General features: G+C 32.5%; 1 protein-coding gene across 10 annotated transcripts in view; it reads left to right on the top strand.

Annotated features, from left to right (window-relative positions):
• Positions 1-24245, top strand: part of Mmd (mind-meld) — a 497564-nt gene that overhangs the window by 283908 nt on the left and 189411 nt on the right. For all 10 annotated transcript variants that reach the window (XM_064215710.1, XM_026645750.2, XM_026645749.2 and 7 more), the window contains 2 exons: positions 3122-3151; positions 22110-22252. In XM_064215710.1, coding sequence (XP_064071780.1) covers positions 3122-3151; positions 22110-22252 — 173 coding nt within the window. The remainder of the gene's footprint in view (positions 1-3121; positions 3152-22109; positions 22253-24245) is intronic.

Below are 24245 nucleotides of genomic sequence, written 5' to 3'. Positions count from 1 at the left end.
TTTTAGAATAAGATAGAATAACCCGTAAATTTTGAAATAATATCAAAGCAAGCTCAAAAGGGATAGTTCAGATTGAAACCAGTCGACAAGATTTCTCAATGGCGCACTTATTTCATAGTTTGCATATGCCATACAGTGTGATGGAGTTTCACGTATGCCATGCATGCCGTCTTGTTCAATGATTTGCATGAGAATGCATTCAACATGTAAATTTAAGCGTTCCTGAGACCGCGCAGGGACGTGTCTCTGTTCTAATCGATTCTGAATCGATAGAATCGGGTTAGAAGCTTTAAAATTTCCCGCGGTCCATTTTTGGAAATGTTTAAAAAAAAGTTTTTAGGGATTTAAATTAATTTATTTTTATGAACCGAGATGGCACAATGTACAGGCATGAATGTTAGCCGAATAGTGCCGGTTCATACCCGGTTCATACTCTACTGAATTTTAATATATCTCATGCTCGGTAGTAAAAACTGGAAATCTGCATGAGTTGGATAAATCTTTATCGCATTTATCCTCTAACTTGTAATATATATATATATATATATATATATATTAATTATATGTTAAGTTATATTAGTGTATATTAGAAAAGAGTAACTCTGAGTTCTCCTGATTATTATCAACGTTCCAAAACATCTATACATTTAATTTATACGACATTACATTTCAAATGTGTTTACATAGGGCTTCTTCTTTGAAGGCTTCTACTAACCTATGGTTACTGTATACCACTGGTATATCCTAACATTGATTAATTGAACAAGAGTCATATATTCTATATTATACATAAAATAAAAGCAGCTAGAACATTTTATTTTAAGGTATTACAGTTTGGTTCAACGCTTATTTAATACATGTTGACAAACAGAAGTAAAGGTTATGCTAAAGTGTCTCTTAATGCATCCATAAGCCTAATAAAAAGTAATAATATTCGTCCTCGTCACGTACGCTGAGTGGCGTACAGTGGTGCTCGTAAAAGTCAGTATAACGCATGCTTGAGTCTCACGCCATGTAACTAGATCACGGATCGCTGACTGTTACGAGTTCGTGACTGTACAAGTTACACCGTGCTCTTTGTGATGTGTATCTAGATTATATGATTCTTATCTGACATTATTATATGGGATTTACGCATACACGTTCAAGTCATTGATATTTTATGGTAATCGTATTTTTAATAACGATAAAGCCACAATATTTGTTTACATTGATGTAATGCTTAAATCTTAAATTTGTGTATTTTTATGATATAGGTAGGTGGATGAGCAAATGGACCAGCTGATGGTTAGTGGTCACCAACGGCAAATAGACATTGGCACCATATATAATATTAACCATTCCTTACCAACCATAACTTAGGGAACTAAGATGTTACTTCCCATTTGCCTGTAGTTAAACTGGTTACAACTGGAATAGAATATTACAAATTATTATAGTTTCGAATATGTGATGAGTGGGTGGTACCTACCCAGACAGACTTGCACAAAGTCCTACTACAAAGTAAATGTATAATATATACATACACATTGTATAATGTTCAATACATTATGTAATGTAATAATTCATTCTCCTCTCGTCCTTAGTATTTTTACGTAACGACGCCATTGACGCCAAAATATTATAAACTCGAATTGCAATCACGAAATATTTTGTGTATAATTATTTTTATGCAAATTTATATATTTAAATAATACACACTTTTTATTTAGCTCTTTAAAACAGATATTTTTTTCATTGTAAAAACGTTAAAATCAAACGTTTTCATAAATTAAAATGACACATAGACGTGCTACGTCGTAGATCCTGTAGCAGTTCTACGACGTAGCGTATTTATGTCGTTACAAATCTTAGCCGTCTAGTTTAACTGTCTACACCAAGCTCTAAATAAACATTAATGGCTTATATTTACCGCATTTAGCTTCACTATCAGAGGTCGCCAGTTGTATTACCATAATAATCAGTACTATCATATACAGAAGTGACTATTTGCTTGTTAGCGTTAAATGGGAAACGTTAATTATAACGTACTAATTTACAAGTTAAGTCTAAATAAAAAATGTGTGTATAATCAAGCATATTATAACTTTAAATAAATTATTCAATTTAATTCAAATTCAAATTTCTATGTATAATTATATAAATATTTGGCCTGTTTTATTATCAACGATCAGCCAAAGTTACTGAGTCTAGAATGATTCATTTTTTATTACGTATTTTTTGATAACGTAAGGACGCGTTAAAAATATTGGAAGTATCATTTTCTCCGTCGCCACTTTATATTAATTTTACCCGTACGAAGTCGGAACGGTAGCTAATACAGAAACAGGTTTAGTTTAATTACTTATTATAGATTATAAATAGTGTAATAAGGTATTTATACAGGCTGTTAAGGTTTTAGGATATCTTATCGTCACAATGGTTAAAGTTAAATGAATGTCGTTAAAAAGATTCCTTTTAATTCGACTGAATTGAACCAGATTTTAATAATAGTGCCGCCAATACAAGGACCTGTTAGCGTGTGAAAATGAATTTGCCAATTTTAGCGACTACATCGCTCGTATTCGCCCCGTTGGTCCTGAACATCGATATCACGTCATTGACTCCCAATCAGAGGTGCGCATGACGTAATAGAACGCGTCGACATAAGCATATACTGATATATCTCTCTAACAAATATATCCTCTGAATAAATGATAATCACCTTCAATCAGCCCTTGATTGCATCAGCCAACTTTGATTGATCTCTTTAATGTTTTATAAAGATAAATTTCAAATTTAGAAATTTCAATATTATATTCAGATAAACAGGTTATTTCGGTTCAAAATTCTGATTGCCATAGAACTTCGCAAGGTTATTCTCAGGGATGGTTTTTATTAATGGGAAGGAAAATATCAAATTAGCCTTGTGATGAATGTCACCGTCGCCCATAGACACTGGCTCTTTAATAAACCACTTTCACTTCACGTCCTTTGAACCGATACACTGGCTCACTCTTCCTTAGTTCTGGTTCCCAACCACCTTCATCAGCGCTTCCGTAAAGCAGTATGATTAAGTTGCCTATATCATATATGATAATTATTGTAGACATATAATTAAATCGTCTTCTTTTTGTTTCAGGTGACCAACACGAAGAAAATAAATCAGATGGTAAGTTTAGTCAAAGACAGATTATCAAATTAAAACAACAAGTATTCCCGTTTCGAGTTAAAAGTCGATTATCAACGAGAATAGATCGCTTTTAGTGCAATTTCGCTGTACATTTTAGTCTTTATGACTAAATAAGAATTATTATCTTTGCTGATATAAATGAGATTTCTTATGACAGTTAGATAAATATATATGTATGGGTCAATTGTTATATCAGGCATGTGAAATAGCAAAAAATAAAATTCTAGATAAAAATAAATGATTCCAAGTTAAAATAAAAAGAAACCGTAGGTAATATTACAAAACGAATCTTGAGGATTTCCTTATATAATACATAATAATTGTCATATGTATTTTGAAAATAAAATATTTAGCCCGAATACGTAAAAGATAAGTGCCACGATGAAAGTATTAATATTCCGCAGCACTCGCGTGGTATTCATGCTAATTGTCTGAAGGAGGAGAGTATTCGTCGGTTCGTCGTGAATATAAATTAATGGAAACATCGAGATCCATTTCCTAAAACAAAAGAAACACGATTTGTTGTGATTATATTGTATTCTACGTCGAAATCTAAAAATAATTTTGCTACCCTTTTTAGGCTTGGGGAAAAACCTTTCCGCTAGCTCATCTAATTGAGCTACACAAATACCAAGGATCTTTTCTAGCTCTACCTTCTATAGCTATGTTCGATTTGAGAGTTGAGACAATTATGTTCACAGATATAACGTTTCAGAATCATTGAATATTAGAAAGAGTATATTTCAAATAAAACTTAAGAAACTGACTCTCTACTGTTAGATTAAAGTCACTTCAGTTTAGCAGGAGGTATTTAATGAACTTATTCTTCTACTCCAATACGAGTTGGTGGGTTCACCTTTGATGGAATTTCTTATGCAAAATATGTAAGTTTCCAGACGTTTTCCTTCGCGAAGTCCTTGATGTAACACAAATTAACCGGCTACTAATTTTTAGCTGAAATTTATGTGTACTAACTACCAGGCTGTTATGTTGAATTTTGAAGGTTATCAAAATAGAGACTTGAAATTCTAGTTCGTCTACGTCGCAAGCGTTGATTGAATTCAAATTATGATATAATTTCTACTATCCGTTGATTTGATTTATATTAAAATAAATAACCGAGTATGGTGCATGAATATGTTTTAAAACAAAGTGTGACAATTGCAATCGCTGTATCGTATTCCATTCTTACGATACTTTTTGGTTAAATTTAAACCGAATTAAACCCTAGGATAATCTTACCTCATACCTTGAAATATTATTTAGCTATAAACAGTAATAGTTTCAACCTCAACGATACAAGGTGACATGACGATTTTATAAACATAAAATCCATTATACACTTAAACATTACTCTGGAAGTTTATACAAATTATTCAAATACAAGACCTAAATTGCATAAGACCTAGTTACAATATAATAATACTGTTGGTTTAAATAGCATTTTATTAACAAAGAAACCAAATTACTATTAATATTTACATTATTATACTTAATATGTTAAGTTTTGAAGTGCATTTAAATTAATAATTATACTGTAACTATAAAAGAGCGAAGAGTTACCGTCTTTAGGTTTTCCTCAAGCAACCCTAATTGCCCTGAAAAAAGTTTCATTACGGAACCGTATCCGAAGCCTTTATGAGGTAATTGAGACTTATAGAGTTACTTTAAAGTTAATTTCCATGAATTTTATAACGGAAAGTTTTGTGAGGGTTAGCGTTCGCATTTTTCATACAATATTTCTAAAGTTTACAATGTTGAGACTGGCTCTAGTTTATAGAAAATTCCACCGGTGAGGCATTGTAATTCACGCACGTGTATAATATATTTAATGCCTACATATGGCGCACATATATTTATAAATGTATATGTAATATAATAATGAACCTTGGGAACTAAGATGTTATGTCCCTTACATCTGTAGTTACACTGTCTCGGTCACCCTTCAAACCGGAACACAACAATACTAACTGTTATTGATCGTCGGCAGAATATCTGATGAATGTGTTTAAGTTGTTCAAAATTTTAACGACGATCAGTAATATTATGTTATTCTATAAGCAATATATGTATATGAAACGATAAAAAACCTTTTATGTTACATAATATTTTGTACAAGCGTGCGTTTTTATAACGCAAAACCAAGATACATAGTCTACGAAGTCCATAATGTTGTCTCAGAAAGCGTACAGATTATGTTGTAAAAGATTTAACTATCCTAAACCAGTGTCAAGAATTCTATGAATAACTACGAGAAAATATAAAAGTATCAATGAAAATAAAAATATTATAACGATTCTTTATCTTTTAGTTTTATTTTAAAGTACCCATAAAAAAACATTGTTTTCCGTAAAGTTTGTAAATCTCAGCGGATCGAATTTTTTCGCAACATCGCATACAATTCAAAACTTTAGATACATTCAAATACAATCCGGTATCCAATGAAAGCGTACTTACCGTCAGAACAAGCGCGATAACTCTTAAGCTATTCTAATTCAACGCTAAGCGAGTCATGTTCAGCGCCGAGCGAACTACACCCGACTCGATTTCCAAGCGTTCCAATAACAATATCATGTACCATGTGAATGCGTTATCACTAAATGCGAGGCATGCATAATGCAAGCGTCATCTGCGGTGTGCTCGGCCCGAGAATGCGAGGTACGCAGTTCGAGCGGAATGTAACCCAATGTTATACCGTTCATTTATTATCTAAACAAATCTATTCATAACTGGTAATCGCAACGAACATACAAATCTTACTTCTTTATATTATTATTATTATAAACACGTTAATCTGGTCGCTAGATTCACCGAACCCGCGGTTCTGAGTAAGATGTAAGTTATTGCGTTTTTCTGTCAATAAACATATCAGTAATATCCCGATGTCTGGAAGTTGGGAGTGTGTACAATCCCGTGTCTCGGAAAGCATGTAAAGTCTGGTCCTGTGCCTTAACTATTTCCAGCGGTGTCTGATTTGTCCCATCAGATTATGAGAGTGCACTTATGCAGTATATGTCCTGTGCAGTTCGCTAATTTGGGAAATCCGTCTGGACGACATAATTAATATGATATTAATATATGTAAAGATAATTCTTTCACTGTCTTTCAATTTTAATGAAATCCCTGAAGCCTAAATTTTGCCTCCAAACTGAGGTTGATCTATATGTTAAAACCGTAAGAAATTTAAATAAATAACTGTTATATTCGACTCCGTTAATATTTGCTCCGTCAAGATATTGACACTGAATTGCACCAATCAGAGTGCAAACGTGTATGTCAACTGCAAAGTAATCGTTTTGATATACACAAATATTTTTAACGCAAATTGAATATCGTTACATATTAAAAAAAAATACAGAAGCCGTCACGTCTATGTATACGTCATAGTATCAAAAGCTACCGAACGATTTTTTAAAAAATTTTCACCAATGAACATAGTGACTCACGAGGAAGGCTGAGGTGTATAATTCATTAAAGGTATTGTGTAAACTGAAATATAAGGATCATAATTATACTATATAATAGAGATATATGAACCACGTAAAGCTGGGAAAGATGGTTAATACGTTATAATATATATTGTTATATAGATATACTTATGGAGTCATTAAAGACTCCGTGTTTCGCATTTAAACAACATGATATCATAAACAGAACTAAGTTGGTAAGTCGCTCCGTGTAGTCAGGTCTTAAGGCATTAGACGCTTCATTGTATTTGCATTCCCGCATAAAGCTTCTTCTAATGAAATATTAAGGAAGTATCTACAAAGAAGATTAAATTGAATTGTTATAAAAAAAATAAGATAGGATGACGTCATGGAATTCTTATTTTCGAGAAACGATTGAGGTTGTTGAACGTTTTGCAAATATAAATATGACGGCCTTCATGTACACCGGTTTTCATGGGTACGCCACTCCGAGGTCCCGGTTTTGATACCCGGCCGAGTCGATATAGAAAAAGTTCATTAGTTTTCTATGTTGTCTTGGGTCTGGGTGTTTGTCGTGCCGTCGTTACTTCTGATTTTCCATAACACAAGTGCTTTAGCTACTTACATTAGGATCAAAGTAATGTATGTGATGTCGTCCAATATTTATTTATTTAATTATAAATACTAATTTTGTCAGTCATATATTTTTTTTAAATTCGCAATTAATTTATTGTGTGCATTTTTTATAATTTACATTCTATATTTAAATGTTTCGTTGATGATTGTGTTCTACCGTTGTCTTATTTTGGTCGGTGTTCCACACAACGAGAGCGAATGCATCCACCTCCTTGACTTGCAAGTCATTCAATCTTCATTCGTACACCACGTCATTATCGCGACTCACGCTCAAGTCATTATTGTTAAAATTACCAGCATTCCTCAAGTGTCATTCGCGAACAATGTCGGTTAAGCCATTGTTTAAAAAATATATTTACACACTTATTCATCGGCGAGCGATTTATGAAACAAAGCGCTTTAAGCGTTCCGAGGTTAAGCGTAATTAAGCGAGACTATTAATCACTTGTTGAAATACTTATACGAAATTTTATAACGATTATCACATACAGCAGGTCTTTATGATATATTTTATTATTAAAATAGATCGAAAATTTATGTATGGCTACCTGGATATGCTCGTTTGTAGCATGTGTGTGGTCATTTCGAATCGAAAGCATAATTATTACAAGCATGCTTTTTTCCAGCATAAACACGCTCACATTTTACATTTAAAATTATCGTATCATTTATTTAGCGAAGGAAACGAAATATTTTAGAGTCACTATTTACAGAGAAATCATTACAATTAGTGTATATAACTATTATAAATATTTCTCAAAGGTATTCCGGCCATCTAGTGACCTGAAAGTCGTAGGTTCGTTCTTCCGGACCTCCTTGGTCTATCCCTATTGTTATATTTTTTGCTAAATTGGAGAGAAAATAGAAGTATAAATAATACTTTATATATGTATTAACAGTACTATTATTTTTATTTTATTAATATTATTTAATCTATGTACATATTAATTTACTTTTTTACCAAAACTATTTATAAACTAGCATGCTCTCAAATAAGGCTTTAATACCCGTACCATACAACTTGTGAGACGTGATACGAAAATTAAAACGTCATACGATCAAATAGTGTTGGAACAATCACATTCTTTTCATATATTGTTACAAAAAGAGTGAAAAACTATGCAATAAATCACATGAGATTCTTCACCGACCAAGATTTTAATACAAAATTATATTTTAAGTGAAAATTATAAACGTAATGAGCAGACTACTATTACAATAGCAAAGAGTTTTTATTAAACAATGTCAGTTGTTAAAACATGTCATCGCTTTGTCTGTTGGTATTTACACGATTTTGAAGCAAATCGCGCTTGTTGAATACTTCTAATACATACATAAAATACACTTTTAATAATATTTTCAATAACAGCACAAACATTACGATTGAAATTATAATATTATGTTGTAATTAAAAATGTTATTATAAATAAAAAGCGGTGTCCTTTGTCCTGATGTAGATATACAAGTGATATTAATGTAAATGATACTAATTAATAGCAGCATTAAAGCATGTAATGCGAGGGTATTTTTTTTTTTAAATATGTTCAATCTCATAAAAATATCATTTTGATTCGTTTTCCCATGATTAGATATTCAAATAGGATATCTTCATAATGATTTAAAACACGGAAACATTATTTTGATAAACCAACCGAATGTGATCTAGTTAAAAGAAAGAACTGGCGAAAGAAACTCAGTTTACAATTTTCAATATAATAAAAATCACACCAGGAGGCAATACATAGAATTTTCATATGAATACAATTTTGAACGCATTTTGGTATCCTGTTGTAAAACAATATGCATTGTCACACTAAAGAGTCAATTCACGCAGTCGAGTATCGAATTCGGTGATCAAGTATGAAAAATTCTCACGAATTCGTTATTTTTCCGATATCATATAAATATATCGAAATATAAACTTTCCCCAGGAACGTTTCTTTCTATGCACGTAAGCGTAGAACTTAAAAATACCCTGACGTATTAATCTATGACCACCATTACATTGCAATCGAGATGACACACAATTAGTCACGTAGCGACGGGCGGTGCCGCATTACAAAAGATTTACTTCCCATGAATACGCTTTCAAACTTTAATGGAATTGGATGACGGCTTAATTGAATCATCCGAGACGAGCCATCATAGGGTAGTATCAGACGGATGTGACGCGCTGTTGCGACGTACGCTGAACTGATTGGTGCGATTGTATGTGAAATTATTTTATCCTATTTGCCCTTCTCATACGATACACAATTATTGTTGATTGAAGAAGTAAATACGAGTTTAAAGAGTATCGATAATTTCAGCAACCCTTTGAAACTGTGCCTGTACCTGTACCTGTCAAGCATTGAATTGAAATAATGAACAATTAATAAAAATGTTTTAAAAAATATCGAAAATGATGTAAAACTTCGAATCACGTGCTGTTCTTCAAAGTTTACATGGTGGTAGGTATATATTATATCCCCAAGTGATGCTTAGTATTCTTAGTAGAATATTTGTGATTCAGGTTAAATGGTGAGTGAGCCAATTTCACTATACGCACGGATATAACATCTTATTCCCAAGATTGGTGGCGCGTTGGTGATATGATGAATCATATTGGGCAGTGGTGACCAATAAGGTATCCCATTTGCCAATCCTCCTACCCATAATGAAATATAAACATGTATTTACATGTGATTCAATTTAATTATGTACTTTAATTATAATAAAAGTATAATTTAATATCACTGTGACATTTAAATTCATACACAGTCTAACCGCTTATTTAGTTTTGTGTTCTCATATAATCGTTAAACACGGGTGCTGTGGTTACCACAACAGCTGCGGTTACCGTTGCTGTGTGAACGCGCCCTATATTTCATTTATATACGATCACATTATAGGTTTTATTGAAATATTAATAAGTCTTTTTTCATTTATTGTCGACATATTAGCATAATTTAATGAAAGTAGATTCGAGTCAATTGCTTACCAAAGTGAGGATTAAATTTAATCCATATTTTACTTGTGATTAATTTTAATCCATATGTTTAACTTCTTAGGGTAAATTTGTACAAATTACATAACATGAAATATTTCAATCAATAGTAAAAAAATAATTGTGATTTTTGAAACAAATCCAGACAAGCAAGTACGACGGAAATTTACATTTGTTTAATTAACGGCGGTGACGTCAAACATATTGGGAGGGGAATCTTGTAAATTGGATGATATTCTATATGTTTACCTATTAGCGCGCCCTGATAAATTTAAAAAGAAATTTAAATAAACATTATTCAAGTTTCAAGAGCACTTTTGAATCGTCATTTTATAGTATTATATTCAATGTGAAGCTATCACCGGTTCTAAATGTAGATTATATCTATATAGAGACTCAGGTATTATAAGACGACGACCTTATTTGACGACCTCCGTGGTCGAGTAGTGTGTACACCGGTTTTCATGGGTACGCCTCTCCAAGATCCTGGATTCGATTCACGGCCGAGTCGATTTAGAAAAAGTTCATTAGTTTTCTATGTTGTCTTGGGTCTGGGTGTTGGTGGTACCGTCGTTACTTCTAATTTTCCATAACACAAGTTTTTAGCTACTCACATTGATATCAGAGTAATGTATGTGATGATGTCGAATAATAATTATTATATATTATAAGATGATAAATTATATTAGATAGACTATAAAAGTACGATATCTTTAAAGTCTTTACTACTGGTGAACCCTGGCTTCGCATGGGTGCAATGAATTAATAAAGAAAATTAGCAAGCAAGGAAATATTAAGTAAATACAATTATTCTATATTTATCAGTCTTTATAAGTAGGTCGTAAATATCAAAATAGGTTTGAGTCGTAATTTTATTGGGAAAATTAGATCAAAATTTGTCCACGGCCGATTAATTTAAATTTGGGAAATTTTAACTGCCAAGTCAAAATTTTATTGTAACAGTCGTTTCCCTAACTTCCGTTTCCCAGCCAACTTTTTGGTTGCACATAATTTGAAATCGGTGATATCTTATCTAAAGTGTTCACTCAAATTTTAGTCACATTACAATATGGTAAAGATATTTTTAATCTGCATTTATTAAATGTCCAAGGTAACAAACATATTTTTCTGAATAAGGAATTAATAATTAATTGGGGAAAAAGGGCTTATTTCTAATATCTAGAAATAGTTATTATGAGTTTATCTAAAAAGACAGACACAGTATCGCAGATTTTTCGAAGATTTTTTAACGGGCGTAAACAGTTTTTTAATAAAAATACTGTAATAGTTCAGTCGTTTTGTACAAAATATTTACATATTATATATTCAAATTTTCCTCGTTTATCGCTCTTTCTATTAGTGAAAACCGTATCAAAATCTGTACTATGGTTTAAAAGAAGAACGCAGAAATAAAAATAGACGCAGAAAGCGATTTTGTTTTATGATATTTATCGACATTTATAAAACAAATACATTATATATACAACTATATATATTATGTTTATGTAACGTTATTTAGGTAAAGATTCCCGAACCTTAAAAAGGTTAAAAATACGGTGAAATATCTGTATGCTTATATACGGTGTCCGTTCCTGCTTTTATCTCTTAATCCAACACGCGCTACGGGTTATTTAAGCTCGTATGTGCAATGATTTAAATGGGATTAATATTGGATTCTGATTATTGAAAAAGTACAAATTGTACTTGAGCATTTTTAATTCAATGATCGCAATGTCTTTGGATTCTAGTACCTAATTTATTTAAAAAGTAGCTTCTAGTCATGGCTTCAGTTATATGAAATATACTTTTATATTTTACTGTTTAATATATTATGTCGCGAATTTAATAGTATAAAAAACTTTCGTCGCTTATTAGTCTCTTCTTGAAACGTTCAATTCTTATAACTGAAACATTCAAGTGGGGTAGCTTAAGCCAGAAGCCTATATCGAAGGCAATCTTCAAAAAATATATTTTAGTACTAATATCTAAATAACTTCTGATATAGAGCTATATATATAAGTATGTCTTAATTGAAACTGAATTATAAAGTTATACTTATATGAAAGAGTACGTACAATTTACAAAATGTAAAGAATAATGACTTCCTTTTGCGAGGGATGTTGGATGACAAATTATTATGCAGGTTTCCTGACGATAGAATCTTTGCTAACATCGAAATTTTGAATTTCATCTATCATAAATTTCCATACCATCAATCAAACTTAAATTCGCATCTTTTGATTAAGATCTTCAAAGATCTTAACTAAATATAATAAATCTATTATAGAAAAATCCAAGTCAGTCAAACGTTAAACGTATTCTCCTTCGTGGTTAGAATAATTATACTCATCAGAGCGTAACGTAGAATTCGGAACAGTCAGGTTTAATACTACAACTATTGTGTCGTACAACTGGGGCGCAAGGCCGCCATCTTGGTAACGGACTGTCAAATGCATTTGGAAAGCATATTTCGATGGAAATTTAATCGGATGCATGAGTGAAAATGAAATTGTTGCGACTGATTTTAAATCGAGAAAATTTGTAGAAATTTATTTTTCATTTGAAAATTTTGTAAATATTGCGATTATGAGTATGTACGTCTGTATATATGTTTCGTCTTCTATACAAGTCTTATATAATCATATTATATACTTACATAAATGATATGTATATAAATGAAATAAAGAACAACTTCAAAAATGTATCCGTTCTTAGACTTATCTTAATCTTAAAAAAACTGCTGTATCAAATCATTATCAATACAAATAACCGCCTTTTGTAGAATATCGATACGAATCAATAAAATAATATTTATTATCTGTGAGTTCTAAACAGTTGACCTTTATGCAACTTACTGTTATCAAAACTAACATTATTTTTATTTTGTGTAACTCAACGGCAATAAGTTACTGTTGAAACGGAACACATTTGAAACAAATATGATCTAAATCTATTTTCAAACAGCAAAAACATAAATAAACATACGCACAATATATGAAGTGATATCCTTATTTTTGAACGCTAACCATATGTATATCTGCACCCAATTGGACGAACGTGCACGCAAAATTGAAAATAAACCAAAAATCATAAAAAAAAAAATTATTTCATTAAGTTTTGACGTCAAAACTTTTCGGCGCTATTACTTCACTAAAATGAAACGTGGTGTTATATTAAAAAATTGTCACCGACCTGATGTTTTGGGTCACAAAGCAATGAGGTCATTACAACAGACCCGTAAGCACAATTCAGTAACTTCATCTTACATGCATATTTTTTAATACAAAACGGAATAATAAAATTTTATTACTTAAAATTTACTATACATATTAACTAAGTATTTGGAGTAATATTAGCGGGTCTCCAATGTCCGAGTTCAATGTCATTGTAAATATCACGATGATTTTATTCTATTTTTATGCCATTTTGAACAGATATAAGCCAATAAATGCAGTTCCCTCCTCATTATCCAATGGAAATTCCAGCACGACAGTACGAGTTTAAGCTCATGACGAACTGCTTACGTTATCTTTGAAGCAACGGAATGTAAATAATTCCATCTTAAAAATAACATAATAAAAATAATTGACGGAAAACCCCTATATCTTTTCACAAGCCCCAACAAAAGTTTTATCTCAGGACCTCATATTCCGTAGTCTTATAAACTAAGCAAGTGGATTAGTTTATATAGTCAGTACTTCTGTTTAGTATTTTAAATCCAATCCAACAGATAATATAATAAACGCAGGATCAAAGGAAGAGTTTATGTTTTAGTTTCTAATCTGCGAGAACAAACCGCGGTATTCTAGCGGCTACTAACTATTTACAAATATAACCACTCTTAAAGCTCTATTTCAACAATCGAAACAATGAAAAGCTCGGTGAAACTTTTCAAATAATGTTAACATTTTATCTTATATCAAAGGCATCATACAAGCATTTGATAACTCAGTGTAAACTGTGGTACGGTAACTACTGAGTTCTACTTTAGGACATTCCAAACTACTAAAAACAAAAGCATTATTTGATCTTTATATTAATCAAATAAATGATTAAAAAAAAAACATAAATAATATTACATTTATTATTTTGAAAGCTCGAAATCCCACTCTTTACTGGTATCCCTCTTTTTATTAAAATGTGAGCTCTTATCTCAATATTTATGACGTGAAAGCGCCCTTAAAATATTATGACATTCAAAATCTCTTGCGTCCTTTTATAACAAACTGTGACATTTCTTGGATGAAATAGAATTAAATCTTCCTTAAATTGAACAAAAAAACAGGAAAAGGTCTTAAAATATATTTAAAATGTATCTATTTAAGACCTGTTTTAAATTCGAATAGGAGGCTGTCTTGTAAATGGTCTACTACAACTGAATAATGAGTTAATAATGATCAAAATTAAAGGATACGCGTTTCAAATTAGCGTAACAGTGAAGTCGACTTATGACATTTCGTAAGTAAAATAGTTCTAATACAAGAGCACTGCAGAGCTCAAAATGCATAAGATTATATGATAAGATAAGTTTCTTGTGTTAAAGAATATTCTTTCTCAAAGCGAATGCGATCGTATATGAGAATAATCTGTAAAGCTACAGCCACACCTGTTTGACCAAACAAAATAGCTTCAATAAAGAAACATCGCACTCACGAAATCGTGCATATATATCTTGCAATGTTTCACATCGTTTTGGCTTAACTTGGTAGTGCAGACGAACTCGATTCTTTAAAGCGTGTTTAGTGTATGCTTCAAATTTATATTCGTAACTAAGACAAGTATAAAGCAAAAAAAATATGAACGCATTAATCCCATGAACAAGTGCGTTAGATAATCGATTATATGCTATTGTTGTGCTATTAGCCGATGGCCTAGTGGTTAGAACGCGTGCATCTTAACCGATTATTTCGGGTTCAAACCCAGGCAAGCACCACTGAATTTTCATGTACTTAATATGTGTTTATAATTCATCTCGTGCTCAGCGGTGAAGGAAAACATCGTGAGGAAATCTGCATGTGTCTAATTTCAACGATTTCGACAATTCTGCCACATGTGTATTCCACCCACCCGTATTGGAGTAGCGTGGTGGAATATGCTCCAAACCTTCTCCTCAAAGGGAGAGGAGGCCTTAGCCCAGCAGTGGGAATTTTACAGGCTGTTAATGTATGTTAATGTAATATAATACCTCAATATTAAATATAGATTTTTAGCGGTAGTAGAAATAATAAGCGAATGGGCAGTATCCTCCTAGATAGGTTAAAAGTCCTACCACCAGCAAACTTATACTGGAGCTGTGTCTATTTAACACATCATTTATCACCAAATACCACTTCCTCGCCTGTCTTTCTAATTTAATAAAAAAAAACGAAATTTGGTAGAATAATTTATATATAATATTAGGCGTGTCTATCTCCCATGTCCAAAACACACGCAAGGTTGAAAATTCAAAGTATATTTAAGTCCAAAAATAAATTCCATAGCTCGAGAACAAAAAAAGATTTAATTGATGACATTTCAGCGCTGTCAATACCCGGTATAGGCACTTATTAATTTAGTATTCGAGGGTTCCGCAAATTAATTATTGCTGATTGACGGTTCTAGGACAAACCCTTCCACCGCGGCGAAATGTGTCAAAATATTCCCTCCTATTTATGCTTATGTTGAGATACATCCTCCTCCATTTAGTTTTATTATGAAGCGCTTTTTGCTTGTTGACAATGATATTTTATACCCTTAAGAGTAGATTAGGCATTTTCTGCCTCGCACGACCACTCCGTGGAACCGGCGGATACGACTTGGGGACCTTCAAGAAAAGAGCGTACTTATTCCTTAAAGGCACCTGCAACCCCCCTGGTGTTGCAGATGTCCATGGGCGGTGGTAATCAATCACTTTACATCAGATGAGCCTCCTGCTCGTTTGCCCCCTATAAAATTAAAAAAAAAAGAAAAGTTGAATGGATGAATTGTAATTATTTTGATGTAACATAATGCCAGAGGCAAGGATAACTTACAAATATTGACAGTGATTATATAAGCTTATATGGGCTTATAGAGCTTATTTTGGCTTGAAAACCATTTCACGTTTTTTATATTAAATTTTTTATTTTATTATAACACTATGTACATAATTATGTTTTTCAATTTGTATAACATATTTGAGTTTTGACCGCAGTCACACCACCTGTTGTGACGCTGACAGTTACGTCATGACTACGACGGGTACAATTTTTATCAAAACGTTAAGCAAAATATAAATAAAGGTATGATAAATTATATGTCATACTTTCTGCAAATGTTTTGGTGTTGTGACGAGGCCATCAGCTGTTCAAAACACGGAATATTACTCTAAGGACATATATTCTTGTATTTGTTCTCTCTGTGTATTTTATGTGAAGCGAGAAATGCATCAAATTAGGGTAAAAAGGAAGCACTAGGGCTTAACAAGAGTTGGCAACGAAACGCAATTTAATAGTGTTGAGCGTGCATTGCGGATGTTTACGAAATAGTGTTGATTCTATTTGGTATCTTTACCGTTTCTTTTACATCTTTACTAGCATTAATTTTCTTAATAAATAAGGAACGATGCATATCCCATAATTATGAAAGATAAAAATTATTCTACAGCGCTAATTTAACATAACAGCTCATCTAAATTTTATTAATGCAAAATTAACTTTGTCTGTCTGCTTGTTACCTCATAAAAAAATAACACTGAACCGATCGTAATAAAATTTGACGTTGAGATAACGTTGGACCTCTATAAGTAGTAGGTAGTAGCTAATTTTAAAAAGTAAGTCAACTTCGTCACGGTAAATAGCTGATTTTGGCTAAACTGTGAAATATTGGTAGTTTAGAATAAGACCACAAAATACTCATGTTTTTATCGCCAAGCATTTACAGGCAGTAGGCACAAACGATATAAAATTTTTAGTCACATGATAAAGATTGTCTATAAACTTCTAACGTTACTAGTATCTGGCTGAAAGGGGCCACTTTCCTTTAGGAAAATAATTCATCTACCGCTTCAAAAAAAGCCATCTGATGAAATGTCAAATGGCTCACAATATAAGGATCTTCGTGTTTAGATAGGAATGGGTTCAAAACAAAAGAAGCAGAATTCAACGAGCCTGAGGCATTTGTTTTTAATCTCCATATTACACAATGCTACATGAGTAATATATATGTTAACACGTCATCATTAAAATATCGTAATTAGACAATAATTAACATAATACAAATAGGATTGACCACAATCTCGAGATGTCTGCATCGCCTACTTGATTAGTGTTACAATGTGTAATGATAGTTACGTTAAATCAATTACTGGCATCAGCAACTGCTGGTGAATTATTGTTACTAAACGAGCCAATCATTAATTTAGTAATAGAGAAGAATAAATCTCCACTTTTGAGGGCAGCTCTGGCAGCTCTTAAGGAATGACAAAGATCTTCCATGCTCTGGTTTTGAGTTAGGTCTGCCAATTGCTTTAGGTAATATTTCCATGTGAAGAATCGTTTTTGCCAAACTGCTGCCTTGGCTATTGTTTTCGTCAGCTGGACTAGCCCTCGTCGATCGAAATACATTATGAGCCCACATCAGTTTGCTAATTTCAATATCTGTAAAGGCGGTTCTTCTCCGAGTAATTTTATTTAAAATTTGTTATAGATTTATTTTTTTAAATCTCATTAAACGATGACATACAATTTAAATTAATTGGTCTTTGATGACATCAAATAGAAATTTAATTATGTGATACAAAAATATTTACATACGAAAGCAATATTTTTACTTTTTCCAAAACATGGATAACACCTGATACCTGTTTACAAAATCACATTTATTAGTTATGATCCCGAAGTTAAAGCTGTACTATAAATGCGACGGTAGTTACCCAGCGCCTACCCGCTGTCAACCGCGTCACGGTATAAGTATCGTTCTTGATAAATCGCTGTGACGGCTTACCAGCGCAGCGACGCTGGGTAAGTACCGTCCCCTCCGATAGTAACGCACAAAAGAGATAAATTAGGATACAAGATTCACAAACAATAACTTTTATGATAATCTTTACAATTTATTTATTAAAAAATAGATATAATTATATCGAAGGATAGAACAATAATGGTGATGTATAAAACCTCAACTTTTAAATGTTATAGCATCAAAAAAAGTGTTTTTTATCTAGTAGTTAGGCAACAGAATGGTCACTATCAACCACAGACATGCTGCACTGTAAGAAAACTCATTAATTCCTTACATAGCCAATGCATAACCAATTTAGGAAGTAAGATGTTATGTCCCCAATGCCTGTAGTTACACAAGCTCACTCACCCTTCAAACTGAAACACAAAATTACTAATTATTTAGCTTTTGACGGAAGCATTTGTTATAATTATTTGGTACCAAATCAGACAGGTTTGCAAAAAGATCTACCATGAAGTTAATATTGTATAATTTAAACAATAGTTGAAAATGTATTAGATGAAAACAAAAGACCTCTAGAAATACCTTATTTAACGTAAAACAAACATAATTACATAAACAGATCCATATATTGGATGTAGTACTTGAAGGTTTCAAGTGGTATTTCCATCACATATACATATGTATGTGTATAATAATCATTGTAATTTATACTATAATTATTGTCATATTCCTCTTTTACCGTTTCAGCTCAAAAAAGATGGAGATTCTTAATTCCTTTATAAATATATGTTTTATGTTTGATCGGCTTTTTCTTTGTTCGTTACAAATTTGGGGATTATCATCATCAATCAGTTTTTTTTTTTTATATTTTCACAGATACATTGTCCGTATCTTTGGAGTATCTTAACTTTAATTTGACATGTTATTTCGTAATATACCTGCATATTTAATATTATGGTTCAGCATTAAGCCAATTAAGTCTCGTCCCGATTTCATTGTCATTGGTTTATTTTATTTGTATGAAAAAATTTAAACTAGTTTGATCCGAATCTAGCTTTTACAAATTGTTAAACTTGTAAACAGTGAAAAATACCAGTAACATGTAAAACCAGCTAGTAGATTCTACACGATTGCCACTTATGTGCTAAATGAGTTTCAATCCGGGCCCCATTGTTCGGTTTAAGAACATCGTAAAGATTTTATATCCACGCTTTGACGACGATGATAAAGGGGACTTAGTTGCAATTGCATTCTAGGCTACACGGTTAAGACATATTAGTTTTTTATTTTGTAAAAGAAAGATGAGTAGATGTGATCTTATGGTAAGACATCTTTGCTCTTAGATCTAATTAATTAACTTTTTTTTTTTACATTAACAGCCTGTAAATTTCCCACTGCTGGGCTAATGCCTACTCTCCCTTAGAGGAGAAGGTATGGAGCATATTCCACCACGCTACTCCAATGCGGGTTGGTGAAATACACATGTGGCAGAATTTCGTTGAAATTAGACACATGCAGGTTTCCTCACGATGTTTTCCTTCTCCGCCAAGCACGAGAAGAATTATAAACACAAATTAAACACATGAAAATTCAGTGGTGCTTGCCTGGGTTTGAACCCGAAATCATCGGTTAAGATGCACGTGTTCTAACCACTGGGCCATCTTGGCTCTGTCTCATTAATAAGTTATTTTTTTGACTGCTTCCATTGTTAGTGCCTCTCTTATAAGCAGATGCTGAGGGCATCATTTGAAACCCCAATTTAGGCCATTGAAAAACTATTGAGTTTTTCTGATACTTTACTTGGTGGCAGGGCTGTCTATAGTGGAGACCTCTAACCATGAAATGGTCCAGTAGTTCGGCCAAAAAAAAATCAATAGCAGTTCTGAGCACTCATATGCCGAGGAAATAATGTCAAACTGTTGGTCTTATGCCTAGACCATCTCTGCGTATGTGAAACAGTGTAACTACATATATAACGAATATAACAGCTTATAATATCTCCTGATTTAGCTACGTATTGGCTATGTAAGGAATCATTAATATTTCTTACAATGCCGATGTCTATAGACGATAGCGACTACTTACGATCAGTTTCATCAGTCATCAGATCAGTACTTATGACCAGTAACCCATATGCCAGTACTCCTAACTTTATAAAATATGCATATATATTATACTAGTATACCCGGCCACTCGTTGTTTTGGATAGGTTCTACATTAAATTATTTTGTACGATAATGTTTATAAGCCTTCTCTATAAATTGTCCAATATAATTATACAAATTTCATGTCAAAATATTCAGCGACTTTAGCGTGATGCGCGTTCGAAAAAAACAGCGACGTCTTTCAAGATGTAGACAGATATAATGGAAAGTGTTTTGAAGGACATCCTCATATTAAAAAAACTTTGTTTATATTAAATTCCTCGATAAAACGAATAGAAAATTTTAAATTAATGATGACTAATTACAATTATAAATAACTCAATTGATAATTACAAACTTGAATGGCAGCTAATGATGTATTTGTATTCAAATCAAACATTAAAGAGAATATGGGATTCGTTTTTGATTTGCGAATTGTAATTAGGTCACTGAATATAGACAAAGGCGTATTTGGCGGGGGAATAACTAATGATTGTGGTACTCAGACAAACGTGAGATCTTTCGACGAAAACCATTTACCTTGATTAACACCAGTACCGAACGACTCCATTTCATAAGCTGGAGTCGATGGTGAGACCCGGATAGATGAGGAATATGGAGAACAATACTTATGGAGATTTGAGCAAAATCACATATATCTCAAAGAAAGCGATTCAATAGTTACTATGTCTTGTATTGTGATGCAGCATACATTAACATCTCCTTCTTAACGTTCACCTACAACTATAACTTTACGTCAAATAATTTGACGCTGATTTTAAATAATTTAAAACTTTTTTTGCACATTTAATAACCATTTTTACACTAGGACTACTTTAAAGGCTTAAATAGCATATAACGCCTTAAAATGCAATTTGGTTATTTTTAAACCATTATTTTGAAGTTGGTTTGATCTTCCCTCAAATATTTTTAGTAGCGGATGTATTACTGTCGTCATAAACGCAGAGAAGCCTAAATAAAATCGCTTCTAATAATGTTATTCATATTTTAATATTAACAAAAGCGATAAAGAAAATTTTATAAAAACTGAATAGATTGTCCCTTGTATTTTATTTAAATTATAATCCAAAAATATTTACGTTAAAATAAAGAATTAGTTTACCTTAAATTCTAAATGATGTTTGAATAACCAGAATCTTTTAGTTTGCATCGAACAAGAAGTTTCAATTGAATACATTAATATAACACGCTAGATCTAAAGATCAAGGTTCAACAATGATTCTCGACATAATATATACAAGATTACGTAATAAATAGTTTTCGTATAACCGATCGGGTTGATTGGAATCCATTTCGTATAAAGGTTGTATAGTTTGGAAGGTATCCAAGACAATCAATTCGTTAAAATAAAAAAATAAGACTTCGAGATTTTTACCGCGTACTTCACTTCGGGTTTTTTATTTTTAGACAATTTTCGTTTTTATATTTCACACAATATTTTGGCAGTTGTTTGTAAGATTTACATCACAAATTCTTTCGATTGTTGAATTATGTTGATTTGTTTAATTATATTATTCAATACAATACGTAGATGGTTAACCTGATTGTAAGTGCCAACATTATCTATTGACATTAGCATTGTAAGAAATATTAGCACCATTAGTACTCATGGTTCACAGCAATGCTGAATAAGATGCCTATGACCCTTGTGCCTGTCTTAAGACATGATTATAGACTCTTCAAACCATAGAAAACTGCTTAGTCATATTAAAACAAATTAATGGGTGTTACCAACCCAGATTTCATAAAAACCTACCGTTACGCTGAAACATATTTAAAATTTTTTTTTTTTTTTGCAGAGGTGGAGCGTCTGCTACGGGAGTACCGTCAAAACCAAGATCTGGTTCGAAATATTGGATCACACTATTATCAAATCATCTATCCCGTGCAGCTACGACACCACGAGAAAATGGGGATTTCAACCAGAGAAATTGCACCAAAGGTAAAAACTATTTGTACTTATAATGCAATAACAATGCCTCTGATACCGCCCCACAGAATGCGCAGAAAATACACATAGCTTATTTCACTTGTCGTCTCCACGGAAATTTAGTTCATGAATATCACTTTTTTTTTCTTTATTTAAAGAGTTTATTCGTTAAAACGAATATGCCTCTCTGTAAAATTGACCATAAAGGTTAGTTTGCTACTAGTACTTATAACATTACATTATCCTTTCTTTTTTAAGGCCGACCTTAACCAATTTTAATAATTGAGAAGATTTTTCTATACTGGGTTCAGCTAAAATGCTATTTAAGTATCCCACACAAGATTTTAATTGCGATTTAAATGACATATTTTGCCTATAGTCCTCGTTCCAGACATACTCCATTATAATATGGAAGACGTCTTCTACCACGTTGCAAGACTAACAATTCGGGGAATTAACTTTTCTCATTAAGAATGCGAACTTCAATGGAATATGTCCAGAACGAAAACGCATCATGATAGTTAAGTCTGATCTATCAAACCGACTGTTATCTATCCAAGATGATTTAAGGGGATGAGGCTGGATCGTTTAATACCAAATACCTTTGAATATCATGATTAGAAAAAGCTATGAAGTCGGTCTGATCGATTTCGGTCACGGTGGTAAATCTAAATTGAAGACTAGCCTACCCATGACATATTACAGAGCACAAGTGGGTGCACCCTATATTCCCTCACTGTCTTAATCCGATGTGATGGTAATGTGAGGACCAACAGCTTCATCTGCTTTTTCTCGGGAGTGTAAACACTTCCAAATTACAGACTCCGAGTTGTTATTGAGAATTTTCCTACAGAAAAACGCAGTAACTTTTTAATGGCTTGACCTGGGACTTAAACCCAGAACACCTACATCTGTGGTCTTATATCTACTAGACCAACGAGACAGTAAAAACGGCTATACAGCCTTGATAACTGAATGGTATAAGCTGTTAACGTTACAATCTTAATCCTGATTCCACTTTTATCGTGAACACTTAAGTAAAGCCTGGACTTAAAGTAAAAACAAGTATTAGTACCAATTAGTACGAGGCTTTAGAAAAAAAAATGCTAGTATTATTTCTAAGAACATTCCAGAAATATTCAGAAACTAGAATCAAAAGATAATAATTAGGTCTAAACAGAGAATTCTAAGTCGGAGATGAGTGTAGGTCACGTGATCTAATTAGGCGAGATGAATAAATGGAGTGAGGTGTTCGCCGAGAAGTTCTTTTTGTAAAGGCAAGACAAGTTGTGTATGTGATTAATGTTCGCTCCAGTTTCTCGAGGTTTTCTATTAACACGAAATATGCCACGCCGATGTTTCGTACGTCTATATACTACTAGAGTACTAACTCTATAATACTAGATACTCCCCGCAGTTCAACACGATACGATTTCATACATTTTGCTAGATTGATAGACAGATAGATTGTCAATCAAATTTCACTTTACAAGTGTAGTACCGATGAGTGTTTTAAGAGTTAAATTTGTATTTACAATTTGTCTCGTGCGCGGAGGGGATCAAAGACATCACGGGGAAACATGTGTCGGAAGCAATTCTGAGGCGTGTATACCTACCGATCCGTACAGAGCGGTAGAAAAGATTAACTGCTAAACCTTTCTTCTTGGAGCATAGAAAAGAAACATTAAAGGGGAGTTACCACTTATGTGTATAAGGATTTAAACATGTGTAAGGATTTAATAGAAATAAATCAAATCAAAATACTCTTTATTGCACACCAGTAAACATAAAGTTGAATCACATTTAAGAAAGACGCACAAGAGGCAGCCTTATCGCTAAACAGCGATCTCTTCCAGGCAACCTTAGGGCAGAGGAAAGAAACAGATATAGAAAGAGGTAGGGGTGTACAAGGCAGACATAAACATAATATATGAATACATTACAGTGAAATAATAATATATTTAAAATAAAATAATGTACAGTACCCGGTAGCTAACAAACATAC

Source organism: Vanessa tameamea, chromosome 8 (genome assembly GCF_037043105.1).
Source record: "Vanessa tameamea isolate UH-Manoa-2023 chromosome 8, ilVanTame1 primary haplotype, whole genome shotgun sequence".
Lineage (NCBI taxonomy): Eukaryota > Metazoa > Arthropoda > Insecta > Lepidoptera > Nymphalidae > Vanessa > Vanessa tameamea.
This window is presented reverse-complemented; position numbering and strand designations above follow the sequence as displayed.